Source organism: Zosterops lateralis (assembly GCF_965231275.1).
Source record: "Zosterops lateralis genome assembly, chromosome: 13".
NCBI classification, from domain to species: domain Eukaryota; kingdom Metazoa; phylum Chordata; class Aves; order Passeriformes; family Zosteropidae; genus Zosterops; species Zosterops lateralis.
In genome coordinates, this window is record NC_139773.1 from 20,312,824 (window position 1) to 20,330,252 (window position 17,429).

Below are 17,429 nucleotides of genomic sequence, written 5' to 3' on the forward strand. Positions count from 1 at the left end.
GGCTGGGGGCTCTGTGGGCGCTGACCGCGGGTCTGGGGGCTGCAGGGAGGGCATGGAGGGGCGGGCGAGGGCCGGGAGGGTTGTGCCCTGTCCGGGGGCGCTCTGCGGGCATGGCGGCTCAGGGAACACTCTGAGCAGTGAGACAGGGGGCGGGGGGCAGCAGGGGCGGGGGGCAGTGCGGGGTCAGAGGGGCAGCAGGAGCAGGGGGCAGCAGGAGCGGGGGGCAGCAGGAGCAGGGGGCAGCAGGAGCGGGGGGCAGTGCGGGGTCAGAGGGGCAGCAGGGGCGGGGGGCAGCAGGGGCGGGGGGCAGTGCGGGGTCAGAGGGGCAGCAGGAGCGGGGGGCAGCAGGGGCGGGGGGTCAGAGGGGCGGCAGGGGCGGGGGGCAGCAGGAGCGGGGGGCAGCAGGAGCAGGGGGCAGCAGGGGCGGGGGGTCAGAGGGGCAGCAGGGGCGGGGGGTCAGAGGGGCAGCAGGAGCGGGGGGCAGTGCGGGGTCAGAGGGGCGGCAGGGGCGGGGGGCAGCAGGGGCGGGGGGTCAGAGGGGCAGCAGGAGCGGGGGGCAGTGCGGGGTCAGAGGGGCGGCAGGAGCAGGGGGCAGTAGACACACAATAAACACCACGACTGTGGCTTTTCTCCCTCCCTCCGGCAGTGAGCAAGCAGAGATCCCGGCTCCAGCCCAGGAAGCCACCGGGGAAGTTCACACAGTCCCCAGCGGGTCCGCGCTGTGTCCCCCAGGCAGGGCAGGCGGGTGGAGACCACCAGAAGCTCTCAGACCTCCTGGGCAGCTCTGCACAAGGTGGGGGACACGGGCAGGGGGACAGCGGGTGTGGGCAGTGCCCAGAGGGGAGGCAGGGACAAAGCTGGGGGTCTCACCTCTCCTCCCCCGTTCCCCCACAGCCTCCAGGCACCGCCGCCCCCTCCCCGCGGGCAGCAGCGCCATGGACGAGGCCACGGAGCTGGAGCTGGGGGGTCACTCCCTGCTGAGGGCCGTGTGGCTGGGCCGGCTCCGCCTGACCCGGCTGCTGCTGGAGGGCGGCGCCTACATCAACGAGAGCAACGACAGGGGCGAGACGGCGCTGATGGTGGCCTGCATCACCACGCACGTGGACCAGCAGAGCAGCCACAAGGCCAAGATGGTGAAGTACCTGCTGGACAACCGCGCCGACCCCAACATCCAGGACAAGTCCGGGAAGACCGCCCTGATGCACGCCTGCATCCGAGGGGCGGGGGGCGACGTGGTGTCGCTGCTGCTGGACAGCGGGGCCGACCCCAGCCTGGAGGACCACTCGGGGGCCTCGGCCCTGGTGCACGCCATCAACGCCGAGGACCGGGCCGTGCTGCAGCGCCTGCTGAACGCCTGCAGGGCCAAGGGCAAGGAGGTGATCATCATCACCATGGACACGTCGGCCTCTGGCGCCAAGACGGCCAAGCAGTACCTGAACGTGGCTCCCGCTCTGGAGTTCAAGGACAGAGCGCCCCCCGAGGAGGGCAGTGCCCCCTCCAGCGCGCACCTGAGAACCCCCACCTCGGCTCCTTCCCCCGCGGAGAGGGAGAGCGGCGTTCCCCCCGCACAGGCCGGGGACGCTGGGCCGGCCTCCCCCGGGCAGAGGGGCGGCGCCGCCCGGAGAGCCCCCCTGCCCCGGCTGAAGCGGCTGCGCTCGGAGCCCTGGGGGCTGGTGGCCCCGTCGGTGCTGGCGGCCCCCGCTCACCGCGACGACAGCCGGCTCTGCGCCGACAGCGAGCTCCTCGCGGGCATCGGCGAGCTCTCGCTCTCCAAAAAGCCGCCCCTGACCCGCAGCAGCAGCAGCAGCAAGGGAAGGGACCCCTCGCTGTTCCCCCCGGTGGACGAACAGGCGCCGGGGCCGCTGGCACGGAAAGGCGCCCCGGAGAGGAGCCCGGGCCCCCAGCCGGGCCTGGCCCGGGGCAGCGCCGTCCCGGAGGAGCCCCAGAGCCCCGGCCCGGCCCCGGGGACCGACACCCCGCACCGGTGGAGGCCCGGCACCGAGCACAGCGGGGACTCGCAGGGCCCCGAGGCGGGGAAGGGCCCGTCGGACAGGAGGAAGCTGAGCGGGTCGCACCTGGCCCTGCTGGACGGTGACTCCCCCTCGGGCAGCGCCAGCCCCTCGCCCAGCCCCGCCCGGCGCCGCCCGCCCGGCCTGCTGGAGAGACGGGGCTCGGGGACCCTGCTGCTGGACCACATCGCCCACACCCGCCCGGGCTGCCTGCCCCCCCTGAACGTGAACCCCAACCCCCCGATCCCCGACATCGGCTCCGGCAAAGCCCCCTCCCCTCTGGCCGCGGGGCTGAGGCCGCTGGTGCCGCTGGGGCCCGGCTCCCCCCGGCGGGGCGATCTCCGGGCGCACAGGAAGCTCCTCCGCAGACACTCCATGCAGGCGGAGCAGATGCGGCACCTCTCCGAGTTCGAGGAGGTGGTGGCGCAGTAGCCGGTCACCGTTTGTCCCCAAAGCCGGGCTGTCCCTGCGGGAACCGGGCGGGTCCCACAGCGGGGGCCGGGGGGCTCCAGGGCCCCAATCGGGGACGGGCTGATGGGGAGATGGATCCCCCACCATCCTGGAGGGCCAAACTCCGTGCCCAGGATCCCACCCGCGGTTCACTCGCTCCTCACCAGCCGCAACCCGCTTTTCTCACATCCCGCTCGTTCTGTCCCCGCGTCCCCTCCCGGAGCCCCCGGCTGGTCTCTGGGGGGGGCGAGGGGTCCGTGAGGCGCCTCCCAGCGGGGGAAGGGGCTCCGCGCTGCGGGGCTGGAGGGGGACAGGGCCCGTCCAGGAGGGGAAGGGGCTCCGCGCTGCGGGGCTGGAGGGGGACAGGGCCCGTCCAGGAGGGGAAGGGGCTCCGCGCTGCGGGGCTGGGGGAGGGGAGTGCCCGTCCAGGAGGGGAAGGGGCTCCGCGCTGCGGGGCTGGGGGAGGACAGGGCCCGTCCAGCCACGGGCCGTGCCGGTGCTCCGGGCAGCGGGAGAGGGAGACAACCCTCCACCTCCGGGCTGAATCACCGGCCCCGCTGCAGCCCCGCCGGCCCCGGGCCGGGGTGGGCTCGTCTCGTCTCCGAAGCGTCTCAGCTCCAGGAGGTTCATCCCCCACCACGCCGAGGGACTTGGGGAAGCGCCGAATCCCCGCTCAGGACGGTCCCAGGCCGGGGAGCCTCCGCCGGCCGCGGGGAACGCGGGATGTCAAATCACCGAGGGTGGCACGGGCTGTGCCCTCGGCTCCACCCCACCGGGACAGCCACAGGCACCGCGCCACAGCCGAGCCCCCTCTGTGCTGCCTCCCCAGCCCCCCGCCTCCCCCGGGCCGGGCGTGCCGTGGCCGGTTCCATCGCTCCACGAACGCTTTTATTTATTTCCGAGACTGTGTGTGCCTGTGCGGGTGCGGGGACGGGGGTCGGGGTGACGCCGGGGCCCTGCGGAGACTTTCGCACTAGTTTTGCAGCCCTGCATTAATAAAGCGCTCAGCTTTGGATGGAGGCTGATCTCGCTGGACCCGACAGGAGCCGCCCGGCCGGGGATCCCCGGGGTGCCGGGGGGGGCCCGGGGTCCCGGGGCCGGTGGAACATCCCCGGGATCCCCGGGGTGCCGGGGGGTTCCCAGGGTGCCTGGAGGTAACGGGGGGTTCCCGAATTGCCGGGCTCGGTGGAGCATCCCCGGGATCCCCGGGGTGCCCGGAGGAGGTGCCGGGGGGTTCCCAGGGCCGGTGGAACATCCCCGGGACCCCCCGGGTGCCCGCCCCGGGCCCGGAGGTGCCGCCCCCGCCCCGCCCCGCTCCGCGAGCAGCGGAAACGCCACGTCAGGGGGGCGGTGCGGGGGAGGCGCCGGTGGCGGTGCCGTGCCGGGCTCGGTGTGGCGTGGGGAGGTGCCGGGAGGTGCCGGTGGCGGTGCCGGTGGCGGTGCCGGGCTCGGGGGGGATGGCGGTGCGGGGCGCGCTGCGGGGCGCGGTGCGGACCCTGTGCCTGGCCGCGCTGCTGGGCGCGCTGGGGGCCGCCGGCACGGAGCTGACGCTGGAGCTGCCCGACAGCGCCCAGCGCTGCTTCCACCAGGAGCTGGAGAGCGGCACCAAGTTCACCCTCGACTACCAGGTTTGTACCTGTTTGTACCTCGCTGCAGCCCTGGATGCTCCGTGCCGGGGCCCCTCTGCCCCCACTGCATTTGTGCCCCGTCCCTGTGCCCCTCTCCATGTCCTGTCCCTGTGCCCCATCCCTGTGCCCCGTCCCTGTGCCCCTGCCCGTGTCCTGCCCATGTCCATGTGCCCCCCTGTGCCCCGATGCCTGTGCCCCCTTGCCCACACCCCTGCCCATGTCTTGTCCATGTCCCTGTGCCCCCCTGTGCCCCTTGCCCACGCCCCTGCCCGTGTGTGTGCTGCTGCCTCTGCCCACGCTCCATCCTGTGCCCTGCAGAGCCCCAGGCAGGGCTGCAGTTCCCTCCTCCCCTGCACACCCCGGCTCCCTCCGTGCTGCACTAGGAGCTGTTCCCAGCCCCAGTGCCCACCTAGAGCCAGGTGTGGGATGTGCCCACAGCAGCCACGGACACCCCTGACCTGGGTCAGGAGGGCTGTCCCTGTCTCCAGGCACCCCCTTGGGCCATGGGCACCCCACCTGAGTTGCTGGCACCGTGGTGCACGAGTTCCCCAGGGCTGCCCTGGCCTGGGCCCCATCCCGTGGGCATGGTGCCCGCTGGCCTCTCCCACACCTGTGGGGCTGGGCAGGGCCAGGGGGCCCTCGCCACGTTTCTTGGCCTGTGCCACCCTCTGAGATCCACCTCCCTGCCCAGGTGATCAGCGGGGGCCACTACGACGTGGACTGCTACGTGGAGGACCCCAACGGCAAGACCATCTACCAGGAGACCAAGAAGCAGTACGACAGCTTCTCGCACCACACCGAGCTCAAGGGCGTCTACACCTTCTGCTTCGGCAACGAGTTCTCCACCTTCTCCCACAAAATTGTCTACTTCGACTTCCAGGTGGGCGACGAGCCGCCCATCCTGCCCAACATGAACAACCGCGTCACTGCCCTGACACAGGTGGGTCCTGGGGGAAAAGGAGGGAGGGAGGGTCCTGCTGCAGCCCCCCCAGGCTGCCCTGCAGGGTGGCAGTTGGGGACTTGTCCCCATCCTCCTCTGCTGGATGCGGAAGTGCCAACCGCCAGCCACCAGCCTCACCACAGCCAACACCAACCACATCCTCTGCCTGGCCCGGGGGGGCTGTGCTGGCTCTGGGCTCCCCTGCCTGCACAGCCCGTGTCCATCCCACACGAGGGAATTGCATCAGCCATTCCATCCCTTGCTGTGGGCCTCTGGGCTGGGCATACGGGGGCCCTGGTGGCATCTCAGTCCCACTGGGGAACCACCCTGGATGGGTTCTGACAGCACAGACACTGCTGTCCTGCTCTTGAGTGTCCTGGCACGGCCCTGGGCTCCCTCAGCTGTGCCAGGTGAGAAGAGACAGGGCGCTCTTGTCCTTGTCCCCCAGCTGGAATCCGCTTGTGTCACCATCCATGAGATGCTGAAGGCGGTGATCGACTCGCAGACCCACTACCGGCTGCGGGAGGCGCAGGACCGCGGCCGGGCCGAGGAGCTCAACGGGCGCGTCTCCTACTGGTCCCTGGGGGAGACCCTCATCCTCTTCGCCGTCAGCATCGGGCAGGTGGTGCTGCTCAAGAGCTTCTTCACCGAGAAGAGACCCAGCAGCGGCGGAGCTGGCAGCTAGAGCTGTGTCTGTGCCTGAGGGCAGCAGGGCTGGGACGGCTGTGGCCCTGGGGTCATGTTTTGCCTCTGATTTGTGCCGTGGGCAGGGGTGGGTGACACGGCACTGCTGAGCTGGGTGACACTCACCCAATGCTGGTGTCCCCCCTCCCACTTGCTGTTGTCCCACCTGCTCTGTCCCCTCACCTGGCCACCCTGTCCCTGTTCTCTGCCCCACTGGGACGCGGATGGGACCAGCACCAGCACCAGCACTGGGGCACCCTCGTGGCTGTGATGTGACTGTGCTGACCACACGCTGCCCCTCGAGGCCCCGTGCAGCCACCGAGGGGATGGGGCAGCACTGGCCCACCTGGCACCCACCCAGGGCTGTCACCCCTGGACAGCCTCCCCTGGGCTGGGGGTCTCTGTCTGCACCCCAGTTGTCCTGCAGGGTGCTCCCAGCAGTGGGGCCACAGCAGCAGCAGCAGCATCCAACAGGGGATGGGTTTTTGCTGGGTGATCCTGGCTCTACCAGCTCCTCCCCTCGCAGCGTTCCTCAGGCTGGCAGCAGGTGGTGTGCCTGTACCAAGTGGTATTTTCATTCTCACACGAGTCTGTGCCTGAGATTCAGCCCCTCACACACACCCCACCCTGTGGAACGTGCTGAGGCTGCCCCATCCCTGCCCCAGAAGCACAGAGGACCCACACACACCTGGGACTGCAGCCCCTCATTCCCTGGAGCCCCACAAAGTGGAGACCCCCACACAAGAGCCTGGAGTGACACCCCTGTGCAGGACCCCTGGAGTGCCTGGTGTGCTGGCCCTCCAGCCCTCAAGCAGGCCTGAGATCATTTTTCAGAGCTGAAGCAGCTCCACTAGGCTTTTCCTTTGCCACTTTCAAATAAATCCCTGCAAGCATGGCACGGCTGGCCCTGCTGTTATTGGGCACAGCTCCTGCCTGCCCTCCTGCCTTGCCCCCCTGCCCACACCAGCTGAGCTTGTTCCTGGCACAGGACCAGAGGCTGGAGCCCCTCACAGGGGCAGACCCCTGTCTGTGCCCACAGGAGCAGACCCCTGCCTGTGCCCCACTGTGAGCCTGCACTGTCAGTGGGCTGTGATGGGGTTCCCACTGGGCAGGGGGGCTGAGGAGCCAGGGGAGCCCAGTGTCCCTCTGCAGCACCGTGGGGCAGAGCCCAGCTCTGGGGTCCCTTCCCTGAGGCTGGGGGGATGCCAGGGCAGTTCTCCTGGGCTGTCCCTCACTCTTGTGCTGGGGGGAGTGAGGGAGGGGCCCGGCACCCTCTGCCCTCGCCCACCTCTCGGCCCAGCAGCTCCGCCCTCAGCGCTGGCCTTGGGGCCGCTGCCGGAGGGAGAACTGGCCCCGTGCGCCTCCCGACAGCCTTGGGCAGCAGCCAGGAGCTCCTGTTTGGAGCAGAGCCCGCACCAGCAGCACCCTGGGGCTGCCACCAGCCCGGTGTTGTCTGGCAGGGACACAGAGCCCTGTGGGGATGGGCAGGGAGGGCAGCACCCAGCCCTGCCCAGGCTGTGGGTGGATGGCCCCGAGTCTGCCCCTTCCTGGGGACTCTTGAGCCACCCGTGGTGGGGACAGGGTGTGTCCTCAGCGGGTCAGGGTGCTGGCTCTGGGGACGCTCCCTGCTGGGGAGACACAAGAGGTGGCCATGGGACACTTTATTGCTGTTCAGGGCACAGAGAAGGGCGAGGGGATGGGGACAGCCCCACCAAAGCCCGCAGAGGCACCTCAGGGTGCGGGGAGAGTCCAGCAGTGACCCCATCCCCACCATCCTGCTGCCAGGCCCCCTGCCCTGAGCCCCCCAGCGCTGCCGCTGGCCTCACAGGGAGCTGCTGTGACAGGAGGGGTCCCCGGCAGCCCCCCGGGACCTCCGCGGCCCCTGCAGCCCCCGCCCGGGCGGCAGAGAGGAGGCCGAGCAGCGGAAGGAGGCGGTGGCCGGGGAGGGGGGCTGGGGCAGGGGGCCGCGCCGGCACGGGCAGCCCCAGCGCCCCCGGAGCGGGATGGTGAAGAGCCCGTAGGTGATGGGGTCCAGGCACGCGTTGAAGAGGCCGAAGATGAAGAGGATGTGGGTGAGGGCCGGCGAGATCCTCCTCTCCACGGCGCGGGGGCAGAACCAGTGCCAGAGCCCCAGCAGGTAGTAGGGGGTCCAGCAGAGGATGAAGGAGGAGACGATGACCAGGCTCATCCTCAGCATCCTCAGCCGCGCGCGGGGGATGTTGTTCCTGGAGCAGCGCAGCGACGCGTCCTGCGAGGAGACTGGGGGGGCAGAGGGGAGAACAGGGCTGGGACAGGCCCTGGGCCCTGGGGAAGGGTCTCCCTGCAGAGCTGCGGGCAGGATTTCCCCCGGGCTGTGCAGGACAGGGCCCCCGGCACTCACAGGGGCCCGAGCCCATGCGGCGGGAGATCTCCAGCAGGATGCGGCTGTAGCAGCACACCATGATGAGCAGCGGCAGCAGGAACAGGCAGGCGAAGCCCACCATGTTGTAGAGGGTCTCCTGCCAGGCCCGGGGGAAGCTGCCGCGGGTGGTGCACTGCGTGAAGTTGTGCGGGGGGCTCAGGGTGATGGTGTGGAACAGGAACAGCTGGGCACGAGAGAGGCGGGGTGGGGATTTGCACCTCCCGAGGCAGAGAGGCCAAAGCAGGGACCCCCAGACGGACAGGGACAGGCCCAGCCTGTGGGGTGGGGGCTGTTATCCCCCTGTGGGGTGGGAGCTGTTATCCCCCTGTGGGGTGGGGTGGGGGCTGTTACCCCCTGTGGGGTGGGGGCTGTTATCCCCCTGTGGGGTGGGGGCTGTTATCCCCCCCTGTGGGGTGGGGGCTGTTATCCCCCTGTGGGGTGGGAGCTGTTATCCCCCTGTGGGGTGGGGGCTGTTATCCCCCTGCCCTGGCTCTGCCCTGCACTGACAGGGCCTGGGGGGCACCCCCGGGGGGCAGAGCTGGGTGAGGGGGATCCCTGCCACAAACCACTCTATTGCTCTCTGTGCCCATCCCAGGGGGGTCTCCATACCCACCCTGCGGGTCACCAGGCAGCGACCCCGGGCAGTGTCACCAGCCCCCGGACAGTGTCACCAGACCCCTGGGCAGTGTCACCAGTCCCCAGGCAGTGTCCCCAGACCCCGAGCTGGGTGGGGACAGACCCCAGGCAGTGTCCCCAGACCCCGGGCTGTCTGGGCAGGGACAGAGCCCCCGGCCCCCCGGGCTGTCTGGGTGGGGACAGAGCCCCCGGGCAGTCTGGGCAGGGACAGAGCCCCCGGGCTGGGCAGGGACAGAGCCCCCCGGGCTGTCTGGGCAGGGACAGAGCCCCCGGCCCCCGGGCAGTCTGGGCAGGGACAGAGCCCCCGGGCTGGGCAGGGACAGAGCCCCCCGGGCTGTCTGGGCAGGGACAGAGCCCCCGGCCCCCGGGCAGTCTGGGCAGGGACAGAGCCCCCGGCCCCCCGGGCTGTCTGGGCAGGGACAGAGCCCCCGGCCCCCCGGGCTGTCTGGGCAGGGACAGAGCCCCCGGCCCCCCGGGCTCTGGGCGGTACCTGGGGCACGGCCAGCCCCGCGCTGAGGATCCAGGCCGCCTGCAGCAGGGCGCGGTTGCGGGCGCGGGCGCGGGCGGTGCTGAGCGGGCGCAGGATGGCGGCCTGGCGGTCCAGGCTGATGACCACGGTGACGAAGGCCGAGGCGTACATGGCCAGCAGCCGCAGGTACATCAGCAGGCGGCAGGCCAGGTCGCCCGCCCGCCACTGCAGGGTGATGTTCCAGACGGCGTCCAGCGGCATCACCAGCACGGTGACCAGCAGGTCGGCGGCCGCCAGGTGCCGCAGCAGGAGGCGGATGTGGGGGCGCCGCCCGCTGCCCCCCACCGCCCGCAGCACCGCCAGGTTACAGCCGGCCGACAGGGCGAACAGGGCGAAGGTGACGCCCACGCGCACCTGGGCGGCCGGGGAGAAGGTGGGCAGCCGCAGGGGCTCCTCGCTGCCGTTCTCCTCCGGGGGGCTCCAGGCGCAGCCCCACTCGGGGGGCGTGGGGGGCTCCGCGCTGCTGTTCCCCGCCGCAGGGGCTGGGGCTGGGGCTGGGTGGTCCCCACCTGTCACAGCAGGCACAGGGGCAGTGGCAATGCTGAGGTGGGGGCTCTGGTGGGGCAGGCCACGGTCAGCACGGTGGGTCCTGTCCCTAGAGCCCCCTGCCCAGGGTCACAGTGCCGACATCACGTTTCTGAGCTCTGTGTTCCATCCTTGCCTGCTCGCTGCATCCTGCTGCTCCCCCAGAGCCCCTCCAGGCCCCCAGGGCTGTGGGGATCCCCGGCAGCAATCAGGGCAGGGAAAGACAGTGGCAGCTGACCCCAACCCCCTGAGGCTGTCACTGCTGTGCCCCTCTCCCCTCACCATCTTACCTGGTTGTGACCCCACCCAGCCCAACAATGAGGCCTGGAGGACCAGACACCCCATTCCCCCCCTCACCTGCATCCAGGGAGTCCTGCCTGGCCCTCCCCAGCCAGGCCATGGCGGGGCCGGTGCTCACAGGGTGCCGAGGCTCTGTGCTGGGGGCTCCTGCATCTGCTCTGGGGCAGGAGGGGAGCGGGGCAGGTACCGGGGCAGGTCCTGCCCAGAGCCAGCACCTGGAGCTGCTGCAGCTGCCGAGGCGTGGGCGCCCTTGGCAGCTCTGAAGGGTCCTTGAGGCAGCCAGAGGCTTGGAACAGCACGGTCCTTCCCCTGCCACCCACGGCACAGGGACACACGTAAGAGTGCCTGGTGCTCACACGCGGGAATGGACACTGGGACCTGCCCCACCCCTGTGAGGGAGCCCCCCAGCCCAGGGGGTGCTGCCAGGGCCCCCCAGATCTGCCACTGCTGCTGCCAGGGCCAGGGGTCAGAGCACAGCAGGACTCCTTGCATTGGGGTGCAGTGTTTGGGCGGCTCAGAGACCCCCAGGTCCCTCCTCCCAGCCCTGTGAGTGCCAGCTGCTCTCCCAGACCGTGGCCATCCCCATGGCAGTGTCCCCATGGCAGTGTCCCCATGGCAGTGTCCCCGTGGCTGGAGCACAGGCCCAGGTCCCCTCAGCCCTGGCTGGAGAGCAGGGGCTGCAGCCTAGGAGAGGGCGGGGGGCTGCTTTGCACCTCAAAGGCTTGTCTCCCGTCCTGTCACCCCCTCCTCGGCCCCAGCAGAGGATATTAACCTCATTAGAGAGTCCTTTCACACTCCATGGGGTTCATTAACCCCCCGCCCTCCAGCGCAGAGCCCAGAGCTGGGAGGACACTCCCCTGGCACATTAGCACACGGCTGCCAGCGCCCAACACCCTCCTGCTAATGGGGACCCCAGACTTGAGGGAGCCACCGAGGGGGCTGGGGGCGCTGGGTCCCCATCACGGGCTCCCACACTCTGCTCCTGGCAGAGTCTCCAGCCCGTGGGCTCAGCCCCATCCCCACACCGAGCTGGACCCCAAATCCACCCATTTCCCTCTGCACTGGGAGCCCCCACAGGCCCAGAACTGCCGGTGGGAAGGCTGGGCCTGGAGGGCGCTGGGGATCCTCTCCCCTGCCTCACCCGGGATCAGGAAAGCGAGGGGAGGGTCTCTCTTGATACTCCCCCAAGCTGCTCTCCCAGCTGGTGCCTGGCTGCCCCCCAGCCCCCAGCCCAGCAGAGCCCCCAGGCTTGCCAAAGCCCACCCCAGCTCCCGGGAACAGCCACACGGACACTCGGAGCGGGTACAAGGGTTTATTGACATCCCGCCGCCCGGCGCGTCCAGCACGGCTCCAGGCTCCGGCGGGCAGCTCGTTCCTGCAGCTGTGCCCGGGGGTCCAGACAGGCTTCGTGGGGCTGGGGGCGCTCCGGGGGCTCGTCTGGGTCAGTGCCGCGGCTCTGCCGGGAACAGCGCCTCCAGCAGCGAGAGCAGGTCCGCAGAGAGGTCCTGGGGGCGGACAGGGGGAGGGTGAGCAGGCGGACAGAGGGGCAGCGGGGCCGGGGTCCTGGGAGTGACAGCCCACCCCTCCCGGGCAGGGACAAGGAGAACAAGGGGCTCCACTCTGTCCCCACTGATGGGATCCCCACAAACGTGAGAGGGAAGCACCGAGAGATGGGCCAGGCTGGGGCTCCACCTGAGCCGCTGAGCAGAGCAGGACTCAGCTCGCCATTCCCCACCCCAGACAAGGCTGGTGTCACCCCAAACCAGCTCCTGCACTGCCCCACGCCAGGAGGACTTTGGGGCACCAAGGGGGTTTGTCCCTGCCCGGTGCCACCCCACGAGAGTGACCCCAGTGCCCCCAGCACGTACCTGGGTGACTGTCCCCGTGCCCACGAACTCTGACAGCGCCAGTCCCATGTCCAGGACATCGCCGGGGAGATCCGGGGGGGCCGCAGCCGCTGCAGCGTGGGGAGGGGTCAGCCAGGGGGCCGCGGTGGAGGTGACAGCCTTGCCCAGCCCGGGCGGGGTCCCCCCTGCAGGCACGTAGGGGGGCGATCCCCAGCTCTCCGTCTGGATGTTGGAAACCCCAAACGCCTCCGGAGGGGTCCCGGCCGCAGGGATGTAGGAGGGAGACCCCCAGGTCTGCACCGCGATGTTGGGACCCCCGAGCACATCTGGGGGGGTCCCCGCAGCAGGGGCGTAGGGCGGTGACCCCCAGGGCTGTAACCCCATCTCCGGAGGCACAGGCGCCCCCGGGGCGGTGCCGGCAGCGGGGCTGCCCAGAGCCGAGCCCCAGGCGCCCATCCCCGCGCCGGGAGCCCCGCGCAGCTCCGGGAGGGTCCCGGCCCCGGGGGGCGACCCCCAGCCCGCGGCGCGGGGCTCGGTGTCCCGGCAGCAGCCCAGGCCGCGGGGGCACAGCGGGCAGTGTCGGGGGCCCGGCGCCCCCCGGCCCAGCCCCAGCAGCGCGGACAGGTGGGCGATGTAGCGGGTGGCGAGGCGCAGGGTCTCGATCTTGGTGAGGCTCTGCCCGGCGGGCGCCAGCGCGGGCGGCAGGTAATGCCGGAGCCGCAGCAGGGCCTGCGCCAGCCGCCGCATCCGCAGCTTCTCCCGCTCGCTGGCGCTTTGCCGGGGCAGCCCCGCGGCTCCTCCGGCCCGAGCCCCCTTCCTGCCCCTGGCCCGGGGGGCGCCGTGTCCCCGGCAGGGCCCTCGGGAGGCGGCGGGGGACCCCAGCCCGCAGGAGTCGGGGGATGCCGCGGGAGAGCTGCTGCTGTAGCCCAGCGGGTCGGGGGCTCCCCGGGCCCCCCAGTCCTGCAGCGGGGCGGCGGCGGGCGGGGTGTGAGCCATGGCGGGGCCGGAGGACGGGACCCGAGTGCCGGGGCCGCCCCACGGCCCGGCTTTATGCGGGCCCCGAGGTGTGAAAAGGCGCTCGGTGCCTGCGGGAGCAGCACTTCAAAGGCCGGGGGGCTGGGAGGGCCGGGGGCCGCGGCTGAGAGCGCGGGGTGGCGAATTTCACCCCGGAGGTGTGAAGCTGCTCGGGGCTGCCCCTCGGGGCTGGGGACGGGGCCGGGACCCCCGCGGGAGCTGCAGAGGGGTCTCAGCGGGTCTGGGGGGGGGGCTGCACTGGGGCTGCAGCACGGGCTGCACTGGGGTGAACTGGGCTGCACTGGGGTGCACTGGGGCGCACTGGGGCGCACTGGGGCGCACTGGGGTGCACTGGGCTGCACTGGGGCGCACTGGGGTGCACTGGGGTGCATTGGGGGCACAGTGGGGCGCACTGGGGCGCTGATGGGGCTTCAGTGGGGTTTGCAGTGGGGTCTGCAGTGGCCTGTCCCTGTGTCTCCCCCTGCAGCAGGACCCCAGACCGGGAGCTGCCCCTGTGGCTCTGTGGGCACCCCCCAGCCGGTTTGGGGGTGCCGGTGCCCCTGGGGGACCCCTCGGGGCTGCCCGGTGCTGGCAGCGGCAGGGGAACCCCCAAGTGCCGAGGGCCGGGGTCGGCGCTGGGAGGAGCCCCCCCGCCGCGTTCCCAGGCCCCGCAGGTGTCGGGGCCGGCGGGTGTGAAGGTTTCCCGGGAAACGGCCCCGCCGAGGGACGGAAAATCCATCAGGGAGCGGGAGGACACGGGCACGGCACGGCACACCAGGGCTGGGGTGCACAGCCTGGCCGGGGGGCACACCTGGGGGCACAGGACCCCCCCCCAAACGGGGTATGCACAGCCTGGCCGGGGGGCACACCTGGGGGCACAGGACCCCCAAACTGGGTGTGCACAGCCTGGTCAGGGGCACACCTGGGGGCACAGGACCCCCGAACTGGGTGTGCACAGCCCGCTGGTACCCGGGGTGCAGGACCCCCCAAATGGGGTGTGCAAAGCCCTGGGAACATGAGGGGCACAGGGTCCCCACTGAGCTGAGGGGATACACCTGGGGCCACAGGACCCCCACTGAGTTGGGGGGCACAGCTGAGGGGATACACCTGGGGGGATACAGCTGGGGACACAGGATCCCCACTGAGTTGGGGGGATACAGCTGGAGGGATGCACCTGGGGGCACAGGGCCCTCACTGAGCTGGGGGGATACACCTGGGGGGTACACCGGGGGCACAGGATCCCCACTGAACTGGGGGACACAGCTGAGGGAATACACCTGGGGGCACAGCTGGGGGGATACACCTGGGGGCACAGGACCCCCACTGAGTTGGGGGGCACAGCTGAGGGCATACACCTGGGGGGCACAGGACCCTCACTAAGCTGGGGGCACAGCTGGGGGGGTACACTGGGGGCACAGGACCCCCACTGAGCTGGGGGGCACAGCTGGAGGGATACACCTGGGGGCACAGCTGGGGGGGTACACCGGGGGCACAGGACCCCCAAACCCCCTGTGCACATCCCCGCCGTGCCCAGCACTGCCCCAACCGCTCCAAGGCCACCAGCGCCAGCCCCATCCCAACACCCAGCCCCAGCCTGGGGGCACAGGGGTGTCTGGGACCTGCACCCCACGGCCCGGTGGAGGCACAGCCCCTTCCCCGCGGCCCGGCCCCCTCCTGGGCCGCATTAGCGATGAGCTCCCGGGTAATGAGTTCTGCACCCGCCGCAGCCGCTTCCCACCTCCCTGTTTGGACAAGTGCTGGGGCTGGGCTGGGGCAGCCCCGGGCCTGGGGTCAGAGCCCCGCAGCCTTGGGAAAGTCTTTAATTGGAACTAATAGTGTTTTAGTCTTGTGAATTCCTTCATCTTCAGACAGGACTGCGTGGTGCTGTATTAATGTGTGCAGGTGGTTATCTCAGCCCTAAAGACTGTGTATCTTGGCCAGACTGGAGAGCTGGGATGTGTCCAAAGAGAATAAATTCTTTTGGAGGCCTGTGACCAAAACCGGATAATTTGAGGAAAGGGGTGTTCTCCAAACGAGCACCAGAGACCCTCAAAAGACCCCCTACTCTTATGTAAATAAGCACCAAAAAGTGATAAAAATATGCAAAAGGATTTGTGGGGATGTTTAGCATACACGTATGAGTTTTGGGAAATGTAATTAATAACTTACCAGGATTTAAGTTAGTCTGTTAGCCGGTGTAGTGTGTGTAGTAGGAGATGTCCCCTGCACACCCAGTACTGAAATAAAGTCATGCTGCTTTCTAATACTGAAATTACAGTGTTGGAGGGTTTTATTCCAAACTTTTGGTGGCTGCAGGACACTCCTCACCCCGGGGGTGGGGTGGGCTCCCCCATCCCCTCAGCCCGTGTCAGTGGATCAGGGTGCAGGGCCGTGGGGCACCACCGTGGAGCTCAGGCTGTGCCCCAGGAGCCCCCAGCCCTTCTGCTGAGAGACCCCTGCCCAGCTGGGACCCTCCCAGGACACCTCCCTGCCCCCTGGGGACCCCCCATTCCTGCTCTGGCCCCTCCCGGGTCAGACCCCTGTGTGGTTTGGGGGGTCACCCTTGTCCCTCTCTCTGGGGTGGGCACCACCCACAGGGACCCTGCCCAGGGCTGTGTGTGGTCAGTGGAGGGGTCAGTGCTGCAAACAGCCCCCCTGGCTCTCCCTCAGCCCGTCCGCACCTCGGTCCCTGTGCCCGGCCCCCGCCAGGGAGCCCCCCGGGGCCCTGGGGACCCCAACCCACAGCAGCAGCACAGGGACCCCCAGGGCGAGCAGGGGCACAGCCTGGTGGGCCCCCAAGTGCCTCCGTTTATCTGCAGCCCCCCGGCCTGCGGGGACAGAGGCAGTGCAGGGATGTGTCTGGGAAGGAGCACAGACCCCACACCCAAACACCCCACACCCCACACCCCCGGCCCCTTAGGGCCCCCAGGCTGAGCCAGAGCCGGGGCTGGAGCTGGGCAGGGGGCAGGGGGCTCTGCTGGGTGCCGGGGCTGGAGCTGGGCAGGGGGCAGGGGGCTCTGCTGAGTGCCGGGGCTGGAAGGTCAAGTCCCAGGCTGGGCAGGGGTCTCTGCTCGGTGCCGGGGCTGGCGGCTCGGGGTCCCGGGCTGGAAGGTCAAGTCCCGGGCTGGGCAGAGGGGCCGTGCGGGGCCGTGCGGGGCCGTCCAGCTCCGGGCTGGGCGCGGTGCGGGGCCGGCGGCACGTCAGCATCTCTCACGGCCGTGTGAATGGCCCCGCACACACTTCCCAGCGCCGGCAGCGCCAATTAAGGAGCGGAGGAGTCAGATCCGACACCTCCGCAAATGAGCCCGGCATTCCCAGGCTCCTGCCGCCCGCCCGGAGCGGGGCCAGGCGGGGCGGGGGGAGCTCGGTGCCTCCAGGTGGGCGAGGGGCATCGCCCACCACCCCCGGCCCAAATACAGCCGGGGTCACCCCAGACCAGCAGAGCAGCCCCCAGCCATGGCCAGACACAAATCTCTATCCCCGCCTCCCCAGCTCCTCCAGCACTGTCCCCGCTGCGGCAGAGACCCCTCGGGGCTGGGAGGGGGCGCGGGGCGGGGGGCGCGGGGGTCCCACGGGGAAGCTGCGGCACCGCCGCCCTCACCAAGATCGAGACCCACCCGCTACATCGCCCACCTCTCGCCCTGCTGGGCCCCCCGACACTGCCCCCTGCGCCCCCTGGGCTGCTGCCGGGACACCGAGCCCCGCGCTGCGGGCTGGGGGTCGCCGCCCGGGGCCGGGACCCTCCCGGAGCTGCGCGGGGCTCCCGGCGCGGGGATGGGCGCCTGGGGCTCAGCTCTGGGCAGCCCCGCTGCCGGCACCGCCCCGGGGGCGCCTGTGCCTCCGGAGATGGGGTTACAGCCCTGGGGGTCACCGCCCTGCACCCCTGCTGCAGGGACCCCCCAGAGCTCCAGAGGATTCCCGGCTACACCACCCTGGAGCCTCCCCGCAGACACAGCCACGGGGGTAGCGCGGCTTCCACCTGCTGCTGGGACCTCCCAGGGCAGGACTGAAGGGCACGGGGCACCACAGGACTCCTGCACCCCAATCCCAGCTGCCCACACATCACCTGGGACCCAAAGACCCTCCCCAGCCCCTGATCCTGGGGTGGGTGGCAGGGGGGGCAAGGTGGGGTGTCCCACAGCCACTCACCCCACACAGCTCAGCAGTGCCTGGGCCCCAGCCGGGCTCCTGTCCCCAGCTCCTGCCACAGCCTCTCTCCTGCACCCCAGCACAGGGCCCTGTGGGGCTGGAGCTGGCTGCAGCCCTGGACAGAGGCCACACAGGCACGGTGGCACAGCAGTGAGGCAGTGGGACAGCAGGACAGTGAGGCAGTGGGACAGTGGCATGGCCATGGGTTGGTGGCACGGCCAGAGGTTGGTGGCACAGCCATGGGTTAGTGGCCTGGCCATGGGTTGGTGGCACAGCCATGGGTTGGTGGCACGGCCATGGGTTGGTGGCACAGCCAT

General features: G+C 70.5%; 4 protein-coding genes across 4 annotated transcripts; 2 read left to right on the forward strand and 2 right to left on the reverse strand.

Annotated features, from left to right (window-relative positions):
- Nucleotides 1-935: 935 nt before the first annotated feature.
- ANKRD34C (ankyrin repeat domain 34C) lies at nucleotides 936-2,441 on the forward strand (the record flags this gene model as incomplete). Its single annotated transcript, XM_083870828.1, has 1 exon — nucleotides 936-2,441. One exon carries the CDS (start codon nucleotides 936-938, stop codon nucleotides 2,439-2,441), a length of 1,506 nt encoding a protein of 501 aa, XP_083726954.1.
- A 1,475-nt stretch (nucleotides 2,442-3,916) lies between these two features.
- Nucleotides 3,917-6,596, forward strand: TMED3 (transmembrane p24 trafficking protein 3; the record flags this gene model as incomplete). Its single annotated transcript, XM_083870671.1, has 3 exons — nucleotides 3,917-4,087; nucleotides 4,779-5,027; nucleotides 5,476-6,596. The coding sequence occupies 3 exons, from the start codon at nucleotides 3,917-3,919 to the stop codon at nucleotides 5,710-5,712; spliced, it is 657 nt and encodes a 218-aa protein (XP_083726797.1). The 3' UTR covers nucleotides 5,713-6,596.
- Nucleotides 6,597-7,533: 937 nt separating this feature from the next.
- Nucleotides 7,534-10,202, reverse strand: LOC310914511 (gonadotropin-releasing hormone II receptor-like; the record flags this gene model as incomplete). Its single annotated transcript, XM_083870672.1, has 4 exons — nucleotides 7,534-7,970; nucleotides 8,092-8,296; nucleotides 9,239-9,786; nucleotides 10,160-10,202. 4 exons carry the CDS (start codon nucleotides 10,200-10,202, stop codon nucleotides 7,534-7,536), a joined length of 1,233 nt encoding a protein of 410 aa, XP_083726798.1.
- Nucleotides 10,203-11,544: 1,342 nt separating this feature from the next.
- On the reverse strand, nucleotides 11,545-12,945 carry LOC310914512 (uncharacterized protein; the record flags this gene model as incomplete). The annotated part of the gene is made up of 2 exons (XM_083870673.1): nucleotides 11,545-11,607; nucleotides 11,971-12,945. The coding sequence occupies 2 exons, from the start codon at nucleotides 12,943-12,945 to the stop codon at nucleotides 11,545-11,547; spliced, it is 1,038 nt and encodes a 345-aa protein (XP_083726799.1).
- Nucleotides 12,946-17,429: the final 4,484 nt, after the last annotated feature.